This window comes from Triticum aestivum, chromosome 5D (genome assembly GCF_018294505.1).
Source record: "Triticum aestivum cultivar Chinese Spring chromosome 5D, IWGSC CS RefSeq v2.1, whole genome shotgun sequence".
In the NCBI taxonomy this organism is placed as follows: domain Eukaryota; kingdom Viridiplantae; phylum Streptophyta; class Magnoliopsida; order Poales; family Poaceae; genus Triticum; species Triticum aestivum.
Window position 1 is genome coordinate 382,165,416 of NC_057808.1, and position 20,219 is coordinate 382,185,634.

At 46.9% G+C, this 20,219-nt stretch overlaps 2 protein-coding genes across 2 annotated transcripts; both read right to left on the reverse strand.

The window, feature by feature from the left end:
- Positions 1-13,265: 13,265 nt before the first annotated feature.
- On the reverse strand, positions 13,266-14,738 carry LOC123121959 (uncharacterized). Its single transcript, XM_044542058.1, has 3 exons — positions 14,457-14,738; positions 14,207-14,353; positions 13,266-13,847 (listed from the first exon to the last, which is right to left on the reverse strand). The coding sequence occupies exons 1-3, from the start codon at positions 14,538-14,540 to the stop codon at positions 13,392-13,394; spliced, it is 687 nt and encodes a 228-aa protein (XP_044397993.1). The 5' UTR covers positions 14,541-14,738; the 3' UTR covers positions 13,266-13,391.
- A 250-nt stretch (positions 14,739-14,988) lies between these two features.
- Positions 14,989-17,456, reverse strand: LOC123121957 (cinnamoyl-CoA reductase 1). The gene is made up of 6 exons (XM_044542056.1): positions 17,190-17,456; positions 16,923-17,092; positions 16,393-16,578; positions 16,114-16,279; positions 15,615-15,804; positions 14,989-15,523 (listed from the first exon to the last, which is right to left on the reverse strand). The coding sequence occupies exons 1-6, from the start codon at positions 17,314-17,316 to the stop codon at positions 15,331-15,333; spliced, it is 1,032 nt and encodes a 343-aa protein (XP_044397991.1). The 5' UTR covers positions 17,317-17,456; the 3' UTR covers positions 14,989-15,330.
- Between the last annotated feature and the right edge of the window lie 2,763 nt (positions 17,457-20,219).

Here is a 20,219-nt window from a genome sequence, read left to right on the forward strand (position 1 = left end):
AGCACAGGTATGACTATCTTGATTCTGTCATAAATTTGTCATGGATGTACATGCATGACAAAAAACGCGACCTACTGTGACAAACACGTATCATCACGGAAGTGTATTTTTTTTGTAGTGTGACGTGCTGACATTGCAGAGTCGCATCCGAGATCTCCTCAAGAGAGATGTCAGCCTTGTCAAGGTAATGCAAGTCATGCTGGTTCGTCGGGTCCTGCCATGCCAACGTCGACCTCTCCGTATGTGGGAGTTCAACCCGGAAGGACCGCGAACTATTCAGCAATTCTTCAGCGTGACGCTCGAAGAGATGTACGGATTGTTCTTTGGATCACGAATAAAGTGTCCGGACACCACCGAGGATGCGGGTCTGAACTGCAATCGTCCAGATACCCACATAAGTAATTCCACGGCCGAACATGCCGTCTTTTTATTTGTCACAACATCATTCTAAAAAAATCGCTCTTTGACCAGGACTGGATAAAAAAGGCGAAGATGATCAGGTGTTCGACCCCCCTTCCCGAAGGCTCACCGGATCCTGTACTAGCCAGGATGCTTGAGCACGCACCTTATCAAGTGCCATCAGAGGAAGATAAAGGGAGGAATAAAGAAGCCGAAAGTGGGCCTCACGCATTACTCATCCAAACCGGGGGAATTAGTGTCTCCGTGAAGAAGGATAATCGAGGAGAAGAATCTAGAATCCCCTCTCCCCAAGGAAGGAAAATGACCGCCTCTAAAGACTTGGAAACAAAGGTTTCCAAACGAGGGAAGAAACCTTCGCCAGGGGGTCCTGCCCCGGGGGGCATTCTTAACGCACAATGCCCGCAAGGTGGCTAGCCCTCCACCGAGCTGTAAGTGATCAAGAGTAGTTTGGTAAATATATCCTGCTTTATCTCCGAGGACAATAACCGAGACATATATCTTGCAGCCCGGCTCGTAGCCCTTCTCGACAGAGTTCGTCTTTGGGGGATCTTCTTCCGGAGATGATGGAGAGTGAAACGCCTCCCCTTGTCTCCCCGCCTCATGGGGCGGACGACCCTGAGGTGTCGTCACGGAGGATTTCTCCTGATCCGCCAAGGCCAAAAGGTAACCCTTCGGCCACCCGAAGTCCGGAGTATTCGGCTCCTAAGGAGAGCAACAGAAAGAATCCGGGACTGTCCGGTGCACAACCGGACGCACTGATGGGTCTTCTGGAGCAAGCGGCTATCTGAGAGGCGCATCGTACTTTAATGGGTACGGTGGTTGAGAGGATTTCATCCGCCAAAAGTGGGTTGCATGAAGCTTTTATGAGCCTGCTAAGAGGCTTTGAGGTACGCAAAGTAATATATATATATTTTGACGGTACCGCACACGCTAGGTGTGCCCTATGCAGATAGTAGCCCCTGAGACTCTGGTTGCTGTCCAAAGGCGGCAAATAGAGGATCATAGTCCCAGGTAATGATCATGCTGCTTTCATGTGCAGGCGGCTGAGGGTCCAGTGGCTGGCCGGACTAGTGAGTTTGCCAAACTGAGGCGGCAGCTTGATGCGGCAGATGCCGACATCGTGCTTGTAAACAAGCGGCTTGACGAGGCACAGGGTATGTATTTTCCGATGGTCAACAGATATTAAGAGGAGCATGATGCTAGTATCTATAATATGCTGTGACTGCAGATGGAGCTGCCGCCATGGAGACCCTTCGGGCGGAGCTTGCCCGAGCCAAGGAACAAGCCAGGAGAAGTGATGCGGCCGCCCTGAAGGTGGCCGAAGAGTTAAGAGCCGAGCGAGCTGCTCATCGCCAGAGCGAAGATAAAATAGCCAAGATGGCTGTTGAGCTGAAGGATGCCGCCGACCGGTATGATCTTCTTGAAAAGGAAAGCCAAGCGAAAGCGGCGGACCTGAAGAAAGCCATGGTAGCAGCCAAGGAAACCCGCTCTAAAATCAGAGCGGCGAAGGAGGAGCTTCGTCAAGCCGGAGATATCACGGCTGGGAAGCCCTTTTTGTTGCGGACGAAGTTCGGAGATCCGAAGTATGCCCCTCTGGATCAATTATGGAGTGCTGCAGACGCGTACCTGGACTTGGCAGCAAGTGCTGCTGATGCGACTGAGTTTTTTAAAGATCAGAAAGATCATGAAGTGGAAAGGTTGTTCTGGTCGCAGTTCAGTGCTCCGACGCGTCCGTTGCTGTTAAATGAACAAATGGCCAAGTGGGCCGAGCTCCATAGGTTGTCTGGACTTGCCTTGAGGTCTGTCGTGGATCATCTTTGGCCGGAGGGACCAAGGCCGAATAGTTATTTTGGTTTAGTGCAACAATTCCTTGGTGCTGTGTTGCATATCAATGCTATAAAGAGGCCGGCGTGCATAGAGGGTGCGCGGATGGCTCTTGCCCGTGTTAAGACATACTGGGCAGAGATGGAGGCCATCGCTATTGCAACCCAGGATCCGGCCGTAGGCCAGATCTCGGCCGAGCACTATTTTGAAGAAGTCCTAGAAGGTGCTCGTTTAATAGAGGCTCAGTGCTCGAAGAGTATCATGTTCGAGTGACATGTATCCCAATTTGTAAAAACAATGCTATTTGGATTATAAAGGCTGTGTTTATACTTTTGCCTGAAAGTATTATGATGCCTCCTGTGCGGCCGTTTATGTATGTATATAACCTGAAAGTTTGCAGTCGTCGGCTTCAGCCCCCACGCATATAATGCGGGGGTGTTCGGAAAAGCGCGTATTCACACTTGATCCAATGTCTTGGTCCATTAAGGAGGTGATAGCACGGCGAACAAGGCAATCGGACTATATTGCTTTAACACTTTCACTTAGCCATAGGAGTTTGACGGTGGGGATACTATATAGCCCCTGGTACTTCCGCGCTCATCCGAATACGGGGCACGTACATACATGACCGGGAAACCGGTCCTTCGTTAATGCGGAGGAATCGCGAAGATTCCGGTGAGTCATCGAGTGGTTGACCAGTCTCGCGCTTTATCATGACAGTTAGTTTTCGGCTTTCTCTGCTGAGGTGCTCATCCAGATGAACCAGGGCACAATCGCAGCAGTTCTCCCGGTGCCACCCTAGCTGATAGAGCGAAACGTAAGGTAGCAAAACACGGGAGCCGGGCAAACCCAACTATTGACCAAAGACATGATTCAGAGCTGGTGCATATAAGGCCAGACTCGCGACGCCGAACACTCCCTAAGGTATTCGGACTTTACAACATTAGTCTGACGTGACAAAATGCCAATAACGCCATCATCCCTCTCGGTTGTGTTGAGTATCCGGAGGGTGTGAAGAAACAAGAGACAGTAAAAAAGGTTTACGCAAGGTCTTAATCTAAAAAGAAACCTTTGAGCGGGGCCCTGCTGCACGTCTGCGCCTGTGTCTCCATTGTGCCGTATCCTGGAAGGGTATCGCACGATGATCATCTGTAAAAGAAAAAACCCAGGTGAAAGTCTTCGTGCAAAAAATTGATTATTCTTAATGAACCATTAAAATTCAATCTAAATAACGTCAAGCCGAACTGTAGTCCTTTTTACATGCGGGAAGCCCCTAGCACCACCTATGGGGGTATATCCATTGACCCAATCTCAGGTTTATCTGAGCTGTTACAGCTAGTGGTGTGTCGGACTTGTCTAGCCGTGTCCGCGGTCTTGACGACCGATCATTTATTCTGGTTAGAGAGGCCATTCAGTGTTCGGCTGCTAGAGCCGGCACACATTCTTCCGCACATAAGGAACGTTCTGTGTTTCCGCTAACTGTTATGATGCCACGTGGACCGGGCATCTTAAGCTTAAGATAGGCGTAATGCGGTACTGCATTAAAACAAGCGAAGGCCGTTCTTCCGAGTAGTGCGTGATAGCCGCTTCGAAATGGAGCGATGTCGAAGGTTAATTCTTCGCTTCGGAAGTTGTTGGGAGAACCGAATACAACCTCTAGTACTATAGAGCCCGTGCAGCGGGCCTCTGGGCCTGGCATTACTCCTTTAAAGATAGTATTGCTTTGGTTGATTCTTGTCGGGTCTATCCCCATTTTGCGGACGGTGTCCTCATATATCAGATTAAGACTACTGCCGCCGTCCATAAGGACTCGGGTGAGATGGTATCCGTCAATTATTGGGTCTAGCACCAAGGCAGCCGATCCTCCGTGCCCGATACTAGTCGGGTGATCCCTGCGATCAAAAGTGATCGGGCAGGCCGACCAGGGGTTGAACTTGGGGGTGACGAGCACTACGGTGCATACGTCTCGGAGTGAGCTCCTCCTCTTTGTTACGTGAATCATGTTCACTGTTTTGACCTCTGGTGGGAATTTTTTCTGTCCCCTAGTGTTTTGCTGGCGAGGCTCATCCTCGTCTTCACTTGGTGTCTCCCTCCCCTTGTGTTTGGCGTTTAGCTTGCCGGCCTGCTTGAAGACCCAGCATTCTCTGTTGGTGTGATTTGCAGGTTTGTCGGAGGTGCCATGAATCTGACATAATCTGTCTAGAATCTTATTTAGGCTGGACGGTCCATCTTTGCTACCTTTAAATGGCTTTTTCCGTTGACCGAGTTGAGAGCCCCTGAATCCGGTGTTTACCGTTGTGTTGTCTGGGCTGTCTTCATTGCTTTGACGCTTGCTTTTATTGCATCGCGGTTTCCCGTTACCATCCCTAACTTCGGATGTGCCTGGGTCGCTGGTGCCGCTACGGGCCAGCCAACTATCTTCGCCCGCGCAAAAGCGGGTCATAAGGCTTGTTAGGGCTGCCATTGTCCTCGGTTTTCCCTGGCCGAGGTGTCTGGCGAGCCATTCGTCCCGGACACTGTGTTTGAAAGCCGCTAAGGCTTTGGCGTCCGGGCAGTCGACAATTTGATTCTTCTTAGTGAGGAATCTGTTCCAGAGCTTGCGGGCTGACTCTCCGGGTTGTTGAATTATATGACTTAAATCGTCTGCATCCGAGTCGGACATAGGTCCCTTGGAAATTAGCCCTAAAAGCATCCTCAAGCTCTTCCCAACTTCCAATTGAGTTTCCGGGGAGGCTCTTTAGCCAGTGCCGAGCTGGTCCTTTCAGCTTGAGGGGCAAGTATTTGATGGCGTGGAGATCATCTCCGTGAGCCATGTGGATATGAAGGATAAAGTCCTCAATCTAGACCCCAGGGTCTGTCGTTCCGTCGTATGCCTCTATGTTCACGGGTTTGAATCCCTCTGGAAATTCGTGATCCAGCACTTCATCGGTGAAGCATAGGGGGTGCGCGGCACCCCTGTATTTGGATTTTTCATGGCGTTCTGACGGTTGTAGTGTTCGGTTTTGATTCCGTGTCGGAGCGCGCTTCCTAGATCCGTAGATGGACCTGGTTATACCGGCTTTTTGGTGCAAGTCCTCTTGTAAATCGTGTGCTGACTTATGTGCGACATTGTTAGCCGCCCTGTCGCGGCCATGGGGTGGTCGATCCGGCTGTATGGGCTCTAAAGCCTCGTCATCAAATTCAGGCAGCAGCTTGCGCTTTGGATAGCTCTTTGTGTGGCGACTGCCATCGTACTTTTCTTCAGTGTCGAGCACTTTGTTCCATCTACTGTTGAGTGTATTTTGTGCGGCTTTAAGCCTTTGCTTCTGCTTCTTCAGACTCCTCGCGGTGGCAATAAGCCTTCTATGGAGGTTCTCTTGCTCCAAGTGTTTTTCCGGGATGATGTGTGCATCGTCCTCTGGACTGTTCTCCTCTCCAGAGATAGGTTTATGAGCTTTATCCTCGGCGTCGCCATGATCGGGCAGTGGCTCCGTACTATGTTCGCCGTCCGCTGGCTCATCCTGCTCTGTCGCTGGGTCCATGTGGTCGTCGTTTCCTTTGGAGTCGACCGGGGTATTATTCTTTCTTGCGCTGTTATCGCTGTTTTTGCCGAGGCGGGATTTTGAGCGGCGCCTATGTCGTCGCTTTGGTTGCTTCTCGAGGGAACTATCCTTCGCTGCTTCTTCCCGTTCCTCGTCGTTGTTTTGTTTGGGGGTGTCCACCATGTATATATCATATGATGAGGTGGCAGTCCAGCGCCCTGTGGGGGGTGGTTCCTGTTCCTCTCCTGCATCGTCGTCCATACCGTCGATGTCTTCGGAGTCGAAATCAAGTATGTCGGTTAAATCGTCGACAGTGGCTATTAAGTGGGTGGTGGGTGGGGAACGAATTTCTTCGTCATCCGCTTCCCACTCAAGCCGAACATAGTTCGGCCGAGGGTCTCCTGACAAGGAGAGAGACCTTAATGAATCTAGCACGTTGCCCAAGGGCGAGTGCTGGAAAATATCCGTGGAGGTAAAATCCATGATCGGTGCCAATCAGATTCGATAGGCACGGACGCAGGCGGTTCGGAGCCCGTGGCCGGGGACGAATCCAAGTGTCCGGCAACACATGTTTCATAGGATGTGAAGTCAGTATTCGGCCCTATCGCTGCTGAGTGTGCGGCCTCCGTGGCGGGGTCCATCCACCCGTCCTCGGACGACGCGATCTGCTCCGGCTTGAGGGCCGGAGTAGCTACAGGTGTGATCTCCCGAACACCGTCCGATGACAGAGCTAAGTCATGCTCATCGTGACTGTGTAGCGCACCTGGCATGGGCTCGAATCCGTCGAACATCAAGTCTCCGCGGATGTCGGAAGTATAGTTTAAGCTTCCAAACCTGACCTGACGGCCAGGGGCGTAGCTTTCGATCTGCTCCAGATGGCCAAGCGAGTTGGCCCGCAGTACGAAGCCACCGAATACGAAGATCTTTCCGGGGAGGAAAACCTCGCCCTGGATCGCATCGTTGCCGATGATCGAAGGAGCCATCAAGCCTGTATCATGACGGCACAGTGGAACTCTCAATGAAAGCACCAATGTCGGTGTCAAAACCGGCGGATCTCGGGTAGGGGGTCCCGAACTGTGCGTCTAAGGCGGATGGTAATAGGAGGCGGGGGACACAATGTTTACCCAGGTTCGGGCCCTGTCGATGGAGGTAATACCCTACTTCCTGCTTGATTGATCTTGATGACATGAGTATTACAAGAGTTGATCTACCACGAGATCGTAGAGGCTAAACCCTAGAAGCTAGCCTATGATTACGATTGTTCTTGTCCTACGGACTAAACCCTCCGGTTTATATAGACACCGAAGGGGACTAGGGTTACACAGAGTCGGTTACAAGGGAGGAGATCTACATATCCGATTTGCCAAGCTTGCCTTCCACGCAATGGAGAGTCCCATCTGGACACGGGACGAAGTCTTCAATCTTGTATCATCATAGTCCAACAGTCCGGCCAAAGTATATAGTCCGGCAGTCCGAGGACCCCCTAATCCAGGACTCCCTCAGATGCCTATATGAGCATGTAGGTGAAGAAGAGGATGCAGAGGAGGAAGAGGAGGAGGAACTGGAGGAAGAGGAACAAGAGGAGCAGGTAGGGCAAGATGGACAGAAGAAGAAAAGGGAGAAGAAACACAGAAAAGGCCCAACAAGTAGATCACATGCAAGTGTAGAGGAGTTGTTTGAGGAGGACTGGATACCATCATCTAATGAAGATAGGAAACCAATGGACTTGGGTGTGGAAGATGATGATGGTGCAGAGGCATTGGCATATGTTTTGCCCAATGGCAAGAAAAGCAAAGCTAAGAATATGAAGAAAAGGATATGGTATGATGAGGAGAGAGCTCACCCAGATGAGCAATTTGTGAAGAACCTTTGCTTCATTGATGTGTACCAGTTCAGAAATGCACTTCAAACAATGCACATTGCACAGAATAGGAACTATGAGTACCATAGAAATTGCAGTGACAGGGTTATAGCACAATGCATAGATGAGACATGCCCTTTTTATCCAGCAGCTTCTCAGATTGCAAATGAGAAGACATTTACCATAAGGAAGCAGTATTTGGTGCACACTTGCCCTTCTGTGTCAGAGAACAACAAAGTTATTGCTAAGTGGGTTGCAAAATTTTGTGAGGAAGCGATCAGAAATGACCCATGCACAACGATGACAATGTTGGGGAACGTAGCAATAATTCAAAATTTTCCTACGTGTCACCAAGATCAATCTAGGAGATGCTAGCAACGAGAGAGAGGGAGTGCATCTTCATACCCTTGAAGATCGCTAAGCGGAAGCATTACAAGAACGCGGTTGATGGAGTCATACTCGCGGCAATTCAAATCGCGGAAGATCCGATCTAGCGTCGAACGGACGGCGCCTCCGCGTTCAACACACGTACAGCCCGGGGACGTCTCCTCCTTCTTGATCCAGCAAGGGGAGAGGAGAAGTTGAGGGAGAACTCCAGCAGCACGACGGCATGGTGGCAATGGAGCTCGTGGTTCTCCGGCAGAGCTTCGCTAAGCACTACGGAGGAGGAGGAGGAGTTGGATGAGGAGGGAGGGCTGTGCCAGGGAAGAGGTGCGGCTGCCCTCCCACCCCTTCACTATATATAGGGGCAAGGAGAGAGGGGGAGGCGCCCTAGGGTTCCCCTAGGGGGCGGCGGCCAAGCAGATTGGATCTCCCTAGGGAAAATCCTAGGGAGACTTGCCCCCCAAGCCAAGCAGGTGGAGGCTTGCCTCCCAAGCCAGGTGGAGGCGCCCCATCTCCCCAAGTAACATGGGAAAGGGTGTGGGGGGCGCACCACCCCTTAGTGGGCTGGTTTGCCCCTTCCCCTTTGGCCCATGAGGCCCTCCAACACTTGCCGGGGCTCCCGAAACACCTTTCGGTCATGCTGGCCATAGCCTGGTACCCCCGGAACACTTCCGGACTCCAATACCCTTCGTCCAATATATCGATCTTCACCGCCGGACCATTTCGGAACTGCTCGTCATGTCCGGGATCTCATCCGGGACTCCGAACAACCTTCGGTAACCACATACTATTTCCCATAACAACTCTAGCGTCACCGAACCTTAAGTGTGTAGACCCTACGGGTTCGGGAACCATGCAGACATGACCAGGACACCTCTCCGGCCAATAACCAATAGCGGGATCTGGATACCCATATTGGCTCCCACATGTTCCACGATGATCTCATCGGATGAACCACGATGTCGGGGATTCAATCAATCCCGTATACAATTCCCTTTGTCTATCGGTATGTTACTTGCCCGAGATTCGATTGTCGGTATCCCTATACCTTGTTCGATCTCGTTACTGGCAAGTCTCTTTACTCATTCCGTAACGCATGATTCCGTGGCTAACTCCTTAGTCACATTGAGCTCATTATGATGATGCATTACCGAGTGGGCCCAGAGATACCTCTCCGTCATACGGAGTGACAAATCCCAGTCTCGATTCATGCCAACCCAACAGACACTTTCGGAGATACCTGTAGTGCACCTTTATAGCCACCCAGTTACGTTGTGACGTTTGGTACACCCAAAGCATTCCTACGGTATCCGGGAGTTGCACAATCTCATGGTCTAAGGAAATGATACTTGACATTAGAAAAGCTCTAGCAAACGAACTACACGATCTTGTGCTATGCTTAGGATTGGGTCTTGTCCATCACATCATTCTCCTAATGATGTGATCCCGTTATCAATGACATCCAATGTCCATGGTCAGGAAACCATAACCATCTATTGATCAACGAGCTAGTCAACTAGAGGCTTACTAGGGACATGTTGTGGTCTATGTATTCACACATGTATTACGGTTCCCAGTTAATACAATTATAGCATGAACAATAGACAATTATCATGAACAAGGAAATATAATAATAACCATTTTATTATTGCCTCTAGGGCATATTTCCAACAGACAACTATTATTAACACTGCAAAGAGCACGTATGGAGTGGAAATATCAACCCACATGGCATACGGGGCTAAGAAGGCAGCAAAGAATGTTGTGTTAGAAGATCAGAAGGCCCAGTACACCAGGATTAGGGATTATTTGCAGGCTGTGCTAGATACTAATCCAGGTTCAAGGTGTATAGTGACAACAAGATATCTGAGGGAGCATCCAAGCAAAAACCCTAGGTTTCATGCATTATTCTTTTGCCTAAATGGATGCAAAGAAGGGTTTCTCAGTGGCTGCAGACCATTCATAGGTAATTCCTTGGTATTGATGGATGATTTTGCCTAATGTGTGTTTTCAACTAGTTCCTGCTGGCTTGTTACATTGTTATAGGTCTAGATGGATGCTTCATAAAGCTCACTACTGGTCAACAAATTATTGCTGCTACTGGAAGAGATGGGAACAATAATATATTTCCCATTGCTTTTGGAATTGTTGATAAGGAGGACACATATTCCTGGACTTGGTTTCTGTATCAGCTGAGGGTAGCACTAGGTGGCCAATCTGGGAAGTTTGGTAACTACACAATCATTTTTGATAGGCAGAAGGTAATGAGATCCACTTGTGCTAGTTTTCATTTAGTTATTTCTAGTAGTTACTTGCATTTAGGTGTAGTTACTTTCTGTACACAATCATTTAGTTTTCATTTAGCTCTTTCTAGTAGTTACTTGCATTTAGGTGTAGTCACTAAGTTGGTCAGTAAGTTGTAGTTAATTTCACACAGGGCCTGCTTAAAGCCATAAACAGAGTCTTTCCCAATTGTCCACAAAGGTTTTGCCTTAGACATATTTACCAGAACTTTCAAAATGCTGGGTTTAGAGGGCCAGAATTAAAGAAATACATGGATGAAGCAAGTTACTCATACACTGAATATGGTTTTAATGTTGCAATGATGAGTTGAAGAGAGAGTGTGAGGCAGCATGGGCTTGGCTTAGTAAAATCCCAAAGCACACTTGGGCCAGACATGCCATGGACACAAATTCCAAAATAGATTTAGTAGTTAACAACTTAAGTGAGGTTTTCAACAAGTGGGTTCTAGATGTCAGGGCTAAGCCAATAAGGACCATGGTTGATGGAATTAGAACAAAGTTAATGGTCAAGTTTAATGCAAATAGAACCAAGACTCAGACTGTCAGATGGGAGATTTGTCCAACATATGGAGAGAAATTGGAGGAACCAAAGAAGTGGTCTAGAAACTGCCAATCAATGATGGCTGGCCCCAACCTTTACCAAGTTACTAGTGGGGAGAGAACATATGCTGTTAACCTAGCACATAGGGATTGTGGGTGTAAGAAGTGGGATATGACAGTAGTTCCTTGCAATCATGTTGTTTTTGCTATACACAAGGCTAAGCTTCAGCTAGAGGACTTTGTTCACGATTTCTTCAAAAAACCTATGTACCTGGCAGCTTACAGTCCTATAATATATCATGTACCTGCCCTGACATGTGGCCCAGGACAGATAGTTTGGACACTGAGCCTCCTATTTTCAAAGAACACAAGGGCAAAGCACAGACTAAGAGGAGAAAGGGCCAATTTGAGAAGCCATCTCACAAAGACACTTCAAGGATGGCCTCAATTACCTGCTCGAACTGTAATAAGGTGGGCCAAAGGTACACCAATTGCCATGATGCTCTGAAGCCTGCACTGGCTATGAGAAAGAACAAACATCAGGTAACCACTCTGCTAATAGTAGGACTAAATTTCTTGGTACTTTGTTACTTACTAATATTAAACTACTTCTTTCATTGTAGCCAAGCACCAGCTCTTATCCACCTGATAGTAGAACTACACCAGCACCTGCAAGGACTGCAGCCTCTGCTACTGCCACTGCTGGTGGATCATCAAGGAGGGCAACATCTGCTGCCAGTAGACCAGCTCCAGCAAGGAGGGAAACATCTGTTGCAAGGAGGGCAACATCTGTTGCTGCATCAGGTGCTGCTACTAATACCACACCAGCTAGGAGGCCAACTAGATCAGCTGTTGCTAGTGCACTAGCTGCTCCCAAGGGTAAGGCACCATCCACTAAATCTTCATCAGTTGCTCCCAAGAGTAAGGCACCAGCTGCTCCCAAGGGTAAGGCACCAGCAACTAGATCTTCATCAGCTGCTGCAAAGGAACCAAGGTTAGCTTTCATGCCTCCAAGACCAACTGATGGCTCCCAGAGAGTCAGGAAGCCCAACAACAGAACGAAGGGATACTTGACTTCCTCTGGTGCAGAATGGTGACTATGTTGTCTTGATGCTGTATCAAACTATGGCATTTTGGTTGTGTTGTGTCAAACTATGTTGTGTTGGTACTGTAATGATCAAGTGATGATCAATTAATGTAGTGCTAATCCAGTTATGATCCTTCTGTGAAACTTTGGCATTCTAGTAGTCCTGTGATGATCAACTATGATGATCAATTGGTGTAGTGCTACTCCAGTTTTAAACCTTGTGTCAAACTATGGCATTCTAGTAGTACTGTGATACTCTTGTGATGATGGTGATGGTGCTACTCTTGTGATGATAATGTTGTGCTAAAAAACCAAATTGACCCTACTTGATGCCTCAGTGTCAACAAAAAGCCAAAAAACCCTAATTGACCCTACTAGATGCCTTGGTGTCGATAAAAAACCAAAAACCGCTCACTTGCCCTACTTGATGCCTCGGCGTCGACAAAGAGCCAAAAAACCCTAATTGACCCTACTTGATGCCTCGGCGTCGACAAAAAGCCAAAAACCCCTCACTTGCCCTACTTGATGCCTCGACGTCGATAAAAAGCCAAAGACCCCTAATTGACCCTACTTGATGCCTCGGCGTCGATAAAAAGCCAAAAAACCCTCACTTGCCCTACTTGATGCCTCGGCATCGATAAAAAGCCAAAGACCCCTCACTTGCCCTACTTGATGCCTCAGTGTCGATAAAAAGCCAAAAACCCCTCACTTGCCCTACTTGATGCCTCGGCGTCGATAATAAGCCAAAAAACCCTCACTTGCCCTACTTGATGCCGAGGCATCGACAAAAAGCCAAAAGACCCTCACTTGCCCTACTTGATGCCTCGACGTCGACAAAAAGCCAAAAACCCTAATTGACCCTACTTGATGCCTCAGCGTCGATAAAAAGCCAAAAAACCCTCACTTGCTCTACTTGATGCCTAGGCATCGAGAAAAAGCCAAAAAAACCCTCACTTGCTCTACTTGATGCCGAGGCATCGACAAAAAGCCAAAAACCCTAATTGACCCTACTTGATGCCTCGGTGTCGACAAAAAACCAAAAAACCCTCACTTGCCCTCCTTGATGCCTCGGTATCGACAAAAAGCCAAAAACCCTAATTGACCCTACTTGATGCCTCAGCGTCGACAAAAAGCCAAAAACCACAAATTGACTCTACTTAAGCTCACAATCATCAGTTGAACAGAAACATACTTAAGATCACAATCATCAATTGCAAACATCTTACTTAAGATAAGATTAACCAACTCTAAATACCACCACATTCAGGACTAGTTCAAATCCATACATAATCATAGTACTAGATTAGTACATTACATATCCATAGTTCAGGAGTACTCATAGTTAATAGAATTTAAATTACTATCATTACAGCAAATGCCAAACCACACCCTGCAAAAGGTCAGCAAATGCCAAATGATATTGCCCATTCTTCTCTTCCACAACCACCTGCTTATCCATTTATGATGGCCTTGATCCCCTCCAGCTTCACATTGCTCTCTTCAACTGGCTTCTTGAGCTCGTCAATGTGGATCTGCAGATTCTTCCTCTCTTCAGCTAGCTTCAACTTCATGTTCCTAATGACACTAGCTTGAGCAGCTGCTAGGTTCTTAACAGTGTCATACTTCTCCTGCAACTTGGTGGTTTCATCATCTTTCCTTTCTATCACTGCCCTCTGCTCCTGGGCATCCATAAGTGCATTGACATCTTCAACCAACTTCTCATAGCTGGCCTGGAGTTTCTTTTTCTCTTGTGTCAGGTCATGAATAGCAAATGAATGCATCAGACTGTCCTCATTCATGTCTCTCTTACTCTGTTCATACATAAACCATAACTTGGATAGTGCATTCCCAAGGGTATTGGGCCAAGATGGATCAATCCATTCTACTAGTCCATAGTTTTTACCTTCCTGAAAAAACAATATTAACATAAAGAATTACATAACAGTGACTTGCTTGCAATGATGGGCTAGATTACTTTATACTAAAATTCAGATCATGCAAGCTCAAGCTCAAGATAGAATATTTAAACATGTCCTAAAGTAAACAATGATTTGCTCTAAAGTAAACAACTACTAAGTAAACAATGATGGTGTGCTAACCCATGCATCTTCTGTCTTAAAATAAGCTAACATGGCAGAGTCAACAAAATGACCTAACTAAACAATGTTGCCAGATCCAGACTAAACAATGCTGCCATAGTAAACAATTAATGAATCCACTGTCCAAACTTCACAATATAATACAATTAGTGAAGTTGGAACCATACCTTCTCTGCACAACAAAGGAACCTCCTGCCAGTGTGAATCCCTTCAAAAGAAACACGCCTCTCTGCTGCCTTCCCGTGTCCATGGCACAAAACATACATATCTGTCTCAGGGCCCTCGAAATCTGAGTCTTCGGTGCTAGCAGGAACCTGGAGTGCAAAGGAATGACCGAGATTTGGTCCATAATTTGAAAAGAAGCTCATTCAAGAAATCCCCAAATATCAAACCCTAACCCTAACTCTGAGAACTGACCTTAATGGTGCCGTCGTCGAAAGCTGAGCTCATGTGCTCCACGGTGTGCTCGCTGCTATCCGACCCATCACTCCACGACACCATGGCACTGCGGCGGCGCGGCGGCGACGGATGCGGCGACCAAGAACAGAGCGAGAGCGAGAGATGAGCGAGCGAGAAGACTGGATAAGGAGTAACGGTTCACACTTTTGACTGCTAGGACCGAACGGTGCCGTCTCGCCGTCTAACGGCTGTCGGGACGGCCTGGAGTGCCACGTAGGCGAAAAACGGGCCCCATCTGTCGTAAACTCACTTAAAGCGGCCCGATCCGCCGATCAGTGGTTTTTGCAAAAGAATTACGCAAGACGTGGTGCTTTCTGCAGAGAATCTGTATCCTAGTGTTTTTCGCAAACCTAGCCCTCAAAGTGGTGGTTTTATGCAATCTACTCGACGGGAAGAGATGCTCGTTAATAATCTAAAACTTATTGTGTTTAATAAGATATATAACTCTCTTTATCTTAGTATTGTAAAGAAGCTGGATTGTTTTCCGACAGAGAAAAAAATAACCTTCTCTTGAGTTTGACATAAGAGCCATATCAAAATTAAGAAACAATATCTCTCTACTATTTCTCATTACTAGACTTTCATATCAGCACTTGGACCAGACGGTATGCTCATAAATCTGGAGTCACTGCTTTGAGAGTACTCCTCCCGAGTCTCGCTTTCTCTTGACGAAAGTGAGCACAAATGCACAATATTTGCATTGGCATCCATCCTGAATGGACTAGTGGAGGAGTCGAGAAATAGAGACCTAACCCTTGCTTATTTTTGCGAAACACATTTCACGATGTTTCAGGCCAAATGCAGAATCAATGGCACAATAATGGGATCATTCTCATTCCTGGATAGGCGGCATTCGATAGATGAATGGAAGCCGGCATGGTTCGTCATCTGAAACCCCAAGAAGCCCTGCTTTTTCGTAGGATTCGATACTATCTGCGAGTGTCTCCTCCAACTTCCTTGGTTTCCACCCTAAATTCTTCAGCTTTTCCGAAGTGACTCCAACGCTAAAATCCACATCAACCATCCTGCCAACCCAAAATTTCGTAATGAAAATCCTTCGTATTTGATAATCAAGCTATGACATGGTGTCGATAGTCTTGATGCTATGACACTTACTTGTCTACATAAGTGTAGCTAGGGTACATGCTCTTCAGGATTGCGAGCAAATCCTTTAGGTCCATTTGGTCCAGTGAGCATATGTATCTCTCAGACTGCCCTGCCTTGTTGTACAACAGGAGCAATGCGTCGGCGATATCACGAACGTCTACTATGGGAAAGAACTTGTTGTTCATCGTGTCGGGGCCTCCTGCGATCGGACATATGATGGAATTACATTTACGCACAAGGATGTGTACTTTAAAAGGTCATTTTCTGAACTTCATTAAAACCGAGGCTGTCTTAATACACTCTTAATATAAAAGCCGAGGAGCTCCTCCGGCGTCAATTTTTGTTCTGAACTTCATCGCTCTGCTGCACTTCGACGACAACAACAACAGCAAAATGGAAGGAAAACAACCGGCTTTGGTTTCCAATAGTACTAACCTCTAACCATATGTGATGTGCAATGTACAAAATGATTATGTATCCTTGTGATGCATGAGCTGAGGAGTGGAACCTTTTATCATGTAGACGAGGACCTTGCTGCTGGTATTGACCGCCACATGCTTCAACAGAGGGCCGAAAACCAGACCAGGGCAAAATGTGACGACGTGCAGCCCGTTCTTCTCTCCGTATTCCAGGGCCATCTCCTCGGCTTCAGTCTTTGCAAGAGAATACCAGTTCTGCCAACACAAACATGAATAATTTCAAGATTTCGGTGGCAGATTTTAATCCTGGGGCATGCACTTGGTGCATTTATTAATTCACCATCAATGATTAATTGCTGAGCGCTGACCTCAGTCTGTCTGCAGAACTCCTTGTCTGACCAACAGCTCTCATCTTTGATTTTATCTCGAGGCCAATCCGGGTTGAAGCAATTAGTGGCGATGGACGAGACCACGATGAGTTTATGAACTTTCGTAGCTGAGCAAGCCTTGAGCACATTCATGGTGCCCTTGACAGCAGGTTCCATCATCTCTTTCTGCACAAATTTTCAAGTTTATTATCAGTAATAACAGCAGAAGGGTTTACTATAGAAGCAGAGAGTTTTCTGAATGAAGATTTTATTGATCTTTCTATTGAAAAGAATCAAAACTGAGAAGAAAAGCATCTTGACATCAGTGACCAGTAGCACTCGCAGTCAAACTCTGAGCTCATCCAAAACACATTCCTCTTCTCTTGCACTTCTTCAATTCCATCCCAAACTAACAGTCAGTATTTTTTTCAGATCTAGCTTGAATAATACTAACAGTTAGTAGTAATTTTTTTTTCAGGTATAGCTTGAATAATTTTGGAATAGTTGCAGTTAAGCGAATTTGCACTTGCCTGTGGGTCAACCATCTTTTGATCGGGCACTGGAGTGGCAACATGGAAGACGCCCTCGCAGCCGGCGAACGCGGCCGCCACCGTCTCGTAGTCGAGCATGTCCGCCTTGAACAGCCGCAGGTTCGCCGGGGCTCCGTCCAGTTCCGCCAGGAACGCGTTCTTCGGATCACCTGCAAGAGAAACCACGCATCGACCCGGAAGATTAACAAGATGCAGAAATTGAGCGGTGTCGTCAGGGCAGCTGTTGGTGGTGGTTGCATTGCATACGTGGGTCGCGGACGGTGGCGTGGACGGCGTAGCCGCGGGAGAGGAGCAGCTTGACGAGCCACGAGCCTATGAACCCGTTGCCGCCGGTGACGCACACGCGGGGCGGCGGCGGGGACGACGTCGCCATCTCCTGTTGTTCAGAGTTCAGAGTTCAGTGTAGGTGAGAGGACGCGAGAGTCTTCGTTATCGTTTCACAGGACAACCATTCTTGACTCTCTGTCTCTCGCCACAAGCGGCTCGTGTGGATGGCTTCACGCGCACTAACAAAGTCGGGCAACGCGGCTACCAAAGATTTCCGATGATATGTCCAGTGTAGGCATTGTTTGAAAAACCGCACTGGTGACCCGTTTTTGGTTTTAACCGGTCGGACCACCGGTTCACATTTTCAACCGTTGGTTGTTTAGACAAAAGTAAAATGTGCAAAAATAAAAACTCGTATATTAGTTGTCGCTCAAAAGGATGTATCTAGCACAGAAATACGTCTAGATACATCCGTTTTAGCGTCTGCTAGATACATCCGTTTGAGCGATATACTATATACATCCGTTTGAGCGACAACTAATATAGATCAGAGACCATCATTTGTCAGAAACTTACGCTTGGCTAGATGGTACTAGCTTAGCCCGTGCGGCGGCACGCCGCGCCTAATGCTTATCGATACGATGTGTCCATTTACAACAAATGTTACTGGTTTAAGGTAAGAGAACCCTGTATGTAGAAAGATAAACGGGAAAGAGACATAGAGAAATACACATTGCGACCTCTCCAATAAGACTCATTATTCTCGCCATGCCGTTCTATAAAACAAAGAGCATGCTACAATGATAACTTCCTTCTGTTAGTTTCAGTATATAAAGGCACCATTAGCCGAGGGAGTGCCATATTAGTAGTTAACATGATAGAGTTCATACATGGCGCAAATAATGTGCATGAACCTATGCCTGAATCAGTCATTTATGACCATATATACTTCAGCTATACATCGAGATAATGTTTGTGTATAAAAGTGGAAATACCAATGTTTATGTATAGGAAGAAATACCAATAGGTACGACCATCTGTTGCAGTTTTTTTTTGTCTGACTGGTGACTAACTTGCATTCATGACATAGCAATTGAAAAACATTTTCTCAGCCAGAAGCCAGGCAAAATTAGACACATTTCACTGATCTTTAGACTGGTCAGTGTCTCATAACATTCAAAGGAAAAACTAATATACAACACAGAGAAACATAGCAAGTGAGATGGGAACACATCACACAAAGAAGAAAAGGTACAGTGATTGTAGTATAAAACCAGGTAGACCGCGCATACAAATTTTGATTCATAAAGTAAGTTTTTTCCTCTCAGAAATATAAACTGGGAGAGAAAAGTAAGCTTTCAAAATCAAACACTGGGAGAAAAATGTAAGATGTCCATGTAAATTAGTTGGTGTGCTGCAGAAAAGAATGAATACTGAAAATAGGGTAAAACCATATTTTTAGTATTGATGCCTACATACAACAAATATGAGAATGGGGGTAAACCCATACTGTTTAGTAAGTATAGAGGACTGGTGAAAAATGAGTTACAATATAAATCTTGTAAATAAATAGTTTTGACTGGAATTGGTTCAGTTATTAATTGTAGTCAAGTGACACATATGTTAGTAAAGCATGACAGGCAACAACTAACCAGTGCTATCCTTACGATACTTCAGGAAATTATGTAAATTGTGGGCACATAAACCCACAACTTAATCGATATCCAATTAAATGTAATACAATATAAGATAAAAAGATTCATGTCTAGGTGCGGCCATCATTGCTGCTTCCACTTGAATCACGAAGAAACAGTACAAAGGTTCAGGATGAGTTAAACAATGCATCAGTTCAGCTTCAGAAGCTTGTTCTGTTGCCTGGTACTATAATGGCCAGAGCCAATGCGTTTCTTTCCGAGAGCCATTACGCTGAGCTCTAGAGAGCCTTTGAGCTCGTATAAGTAAATAAATACAAAGATATACAGCCTGCCAGTGCTGCTTTCGGCAAGAGAGGCTTCTACGGTTCTACGTTGGCAGCAGAGTGTTGGGGAACACACTAATTTTAAAAAAAATCCTACGATCACGCAAGATCTATCTAGGTGATGCATAGCAACGAGAGGGGAGAGTGTTGTCTACGTATCCTCGTAGACCGAAAGCGGAAGCGTTATGACAACACGGTTGATGTAGTCGTACGTCTTCACGATCCGAACGATCCTAGCACCGAAGGTACGGCACCTCCGCGATCTACACACGTTCAGCTCGGTGACGTCCCACGAACTCTAGATCCAGCTGAGGTCGAGGGAGAGTTTCGTCAGCACGACGGCGTGGTGACGGTGATGATGAAGTTACCGGCACAGGGCTTCGCCTGAGCACTACGACGATATGACCGAGGTGTGTAACTGTGGAGGGGGGCACCGCACACGGCTAAGACAAATCTTGAGTGCCTTTGGGGTGCTCCCCTCCCCCGTATATAAAGGAGGGAGGGAGGAGGCGGCCGGCCTAGGCGGCGCGCCAAGCATAGGGAGTCCTACTAGGACTCCCAAGTCCTAGTAGGATTCCCTTTCCTATTCGGAGTAGGAGAGAAGGAAAGAGAGGGAGAGGGAGAGGGAGAAGGAAAGGGGGGCCGCACCCTGATAACCCACAAGTATAGGGGATCGCAACAGTTTTCGAGGGTAGAGTATTCAACCCAAATTTATTGATTCTACACAAGGGAAGCCAAAGAATATTCTCAAGTATTAGCAGTTGAGTTGTCAATTCAACCACACCTGGATAACTTAATATCTGCAGCAAAGTATTTAGTAGCAAAGTAGTATGATAGTAACGGTAACGGTAGCAAAAGTAATATTTTTGGGTTTTGTAGTGATTGTAACAGTAGCAACGGTAAAGTAAATAAGCGAAGAACAATATGTGAAAAGCTCGTAGGCATTGGATCGGTGATGGAGAATTATGCCAGATGCGGTTCATCATGTAACAGTCATAACATAGGGTGACACAGAACTAGCTCCAATTCAT

Bases quoted from the DNA above. Each gene is read 5' to 3' on its own strand.
- LOC123121959 (XM_044542058.1), bottom strand. From the start codon at position 14,540: ATGGTGTCGTGGAGTGATGGGTCGGATAGCAGCGAGCACACCGTGGAG. The intron at 14,354-14,456 runs GTCAGTTCTCAG...TTTGCACTCCAG, and splicing joins TCGACGACGGCACCATTAAG to GTTCCTGCTAGCACCGAAGA. The intron at 13,848-14,206 runs GTATGGTTCCAA...TTGTTTTTTCAG, and splicing joins TCCTTTGTTGTGCAGAGAAG to GAAGGTAAAAACTATGGACT.
- LOC123121957 (XM_044542056.1), bottom strand. From the start codon at position 17,316: ATGGCGACGTCGTCCCCGCCGCCGCCCCGCGTGTGCGTCACCGGCGGC. The intron at 16,280-16,392 runs GTCAGCGCTCAG...TTGTGTTGGCAG, and splicing joins AGTTCTGCAGACAGACTGAG to AACTGGTATTCTCTTGCAAA. The intron at 15,524-15,614 runs GTAAGTGTCATA...TTGGGTTGGCAG, and splicing joins AGCTACACTTATGTAGACAA to GATGGTTGATGTGGATTTTA.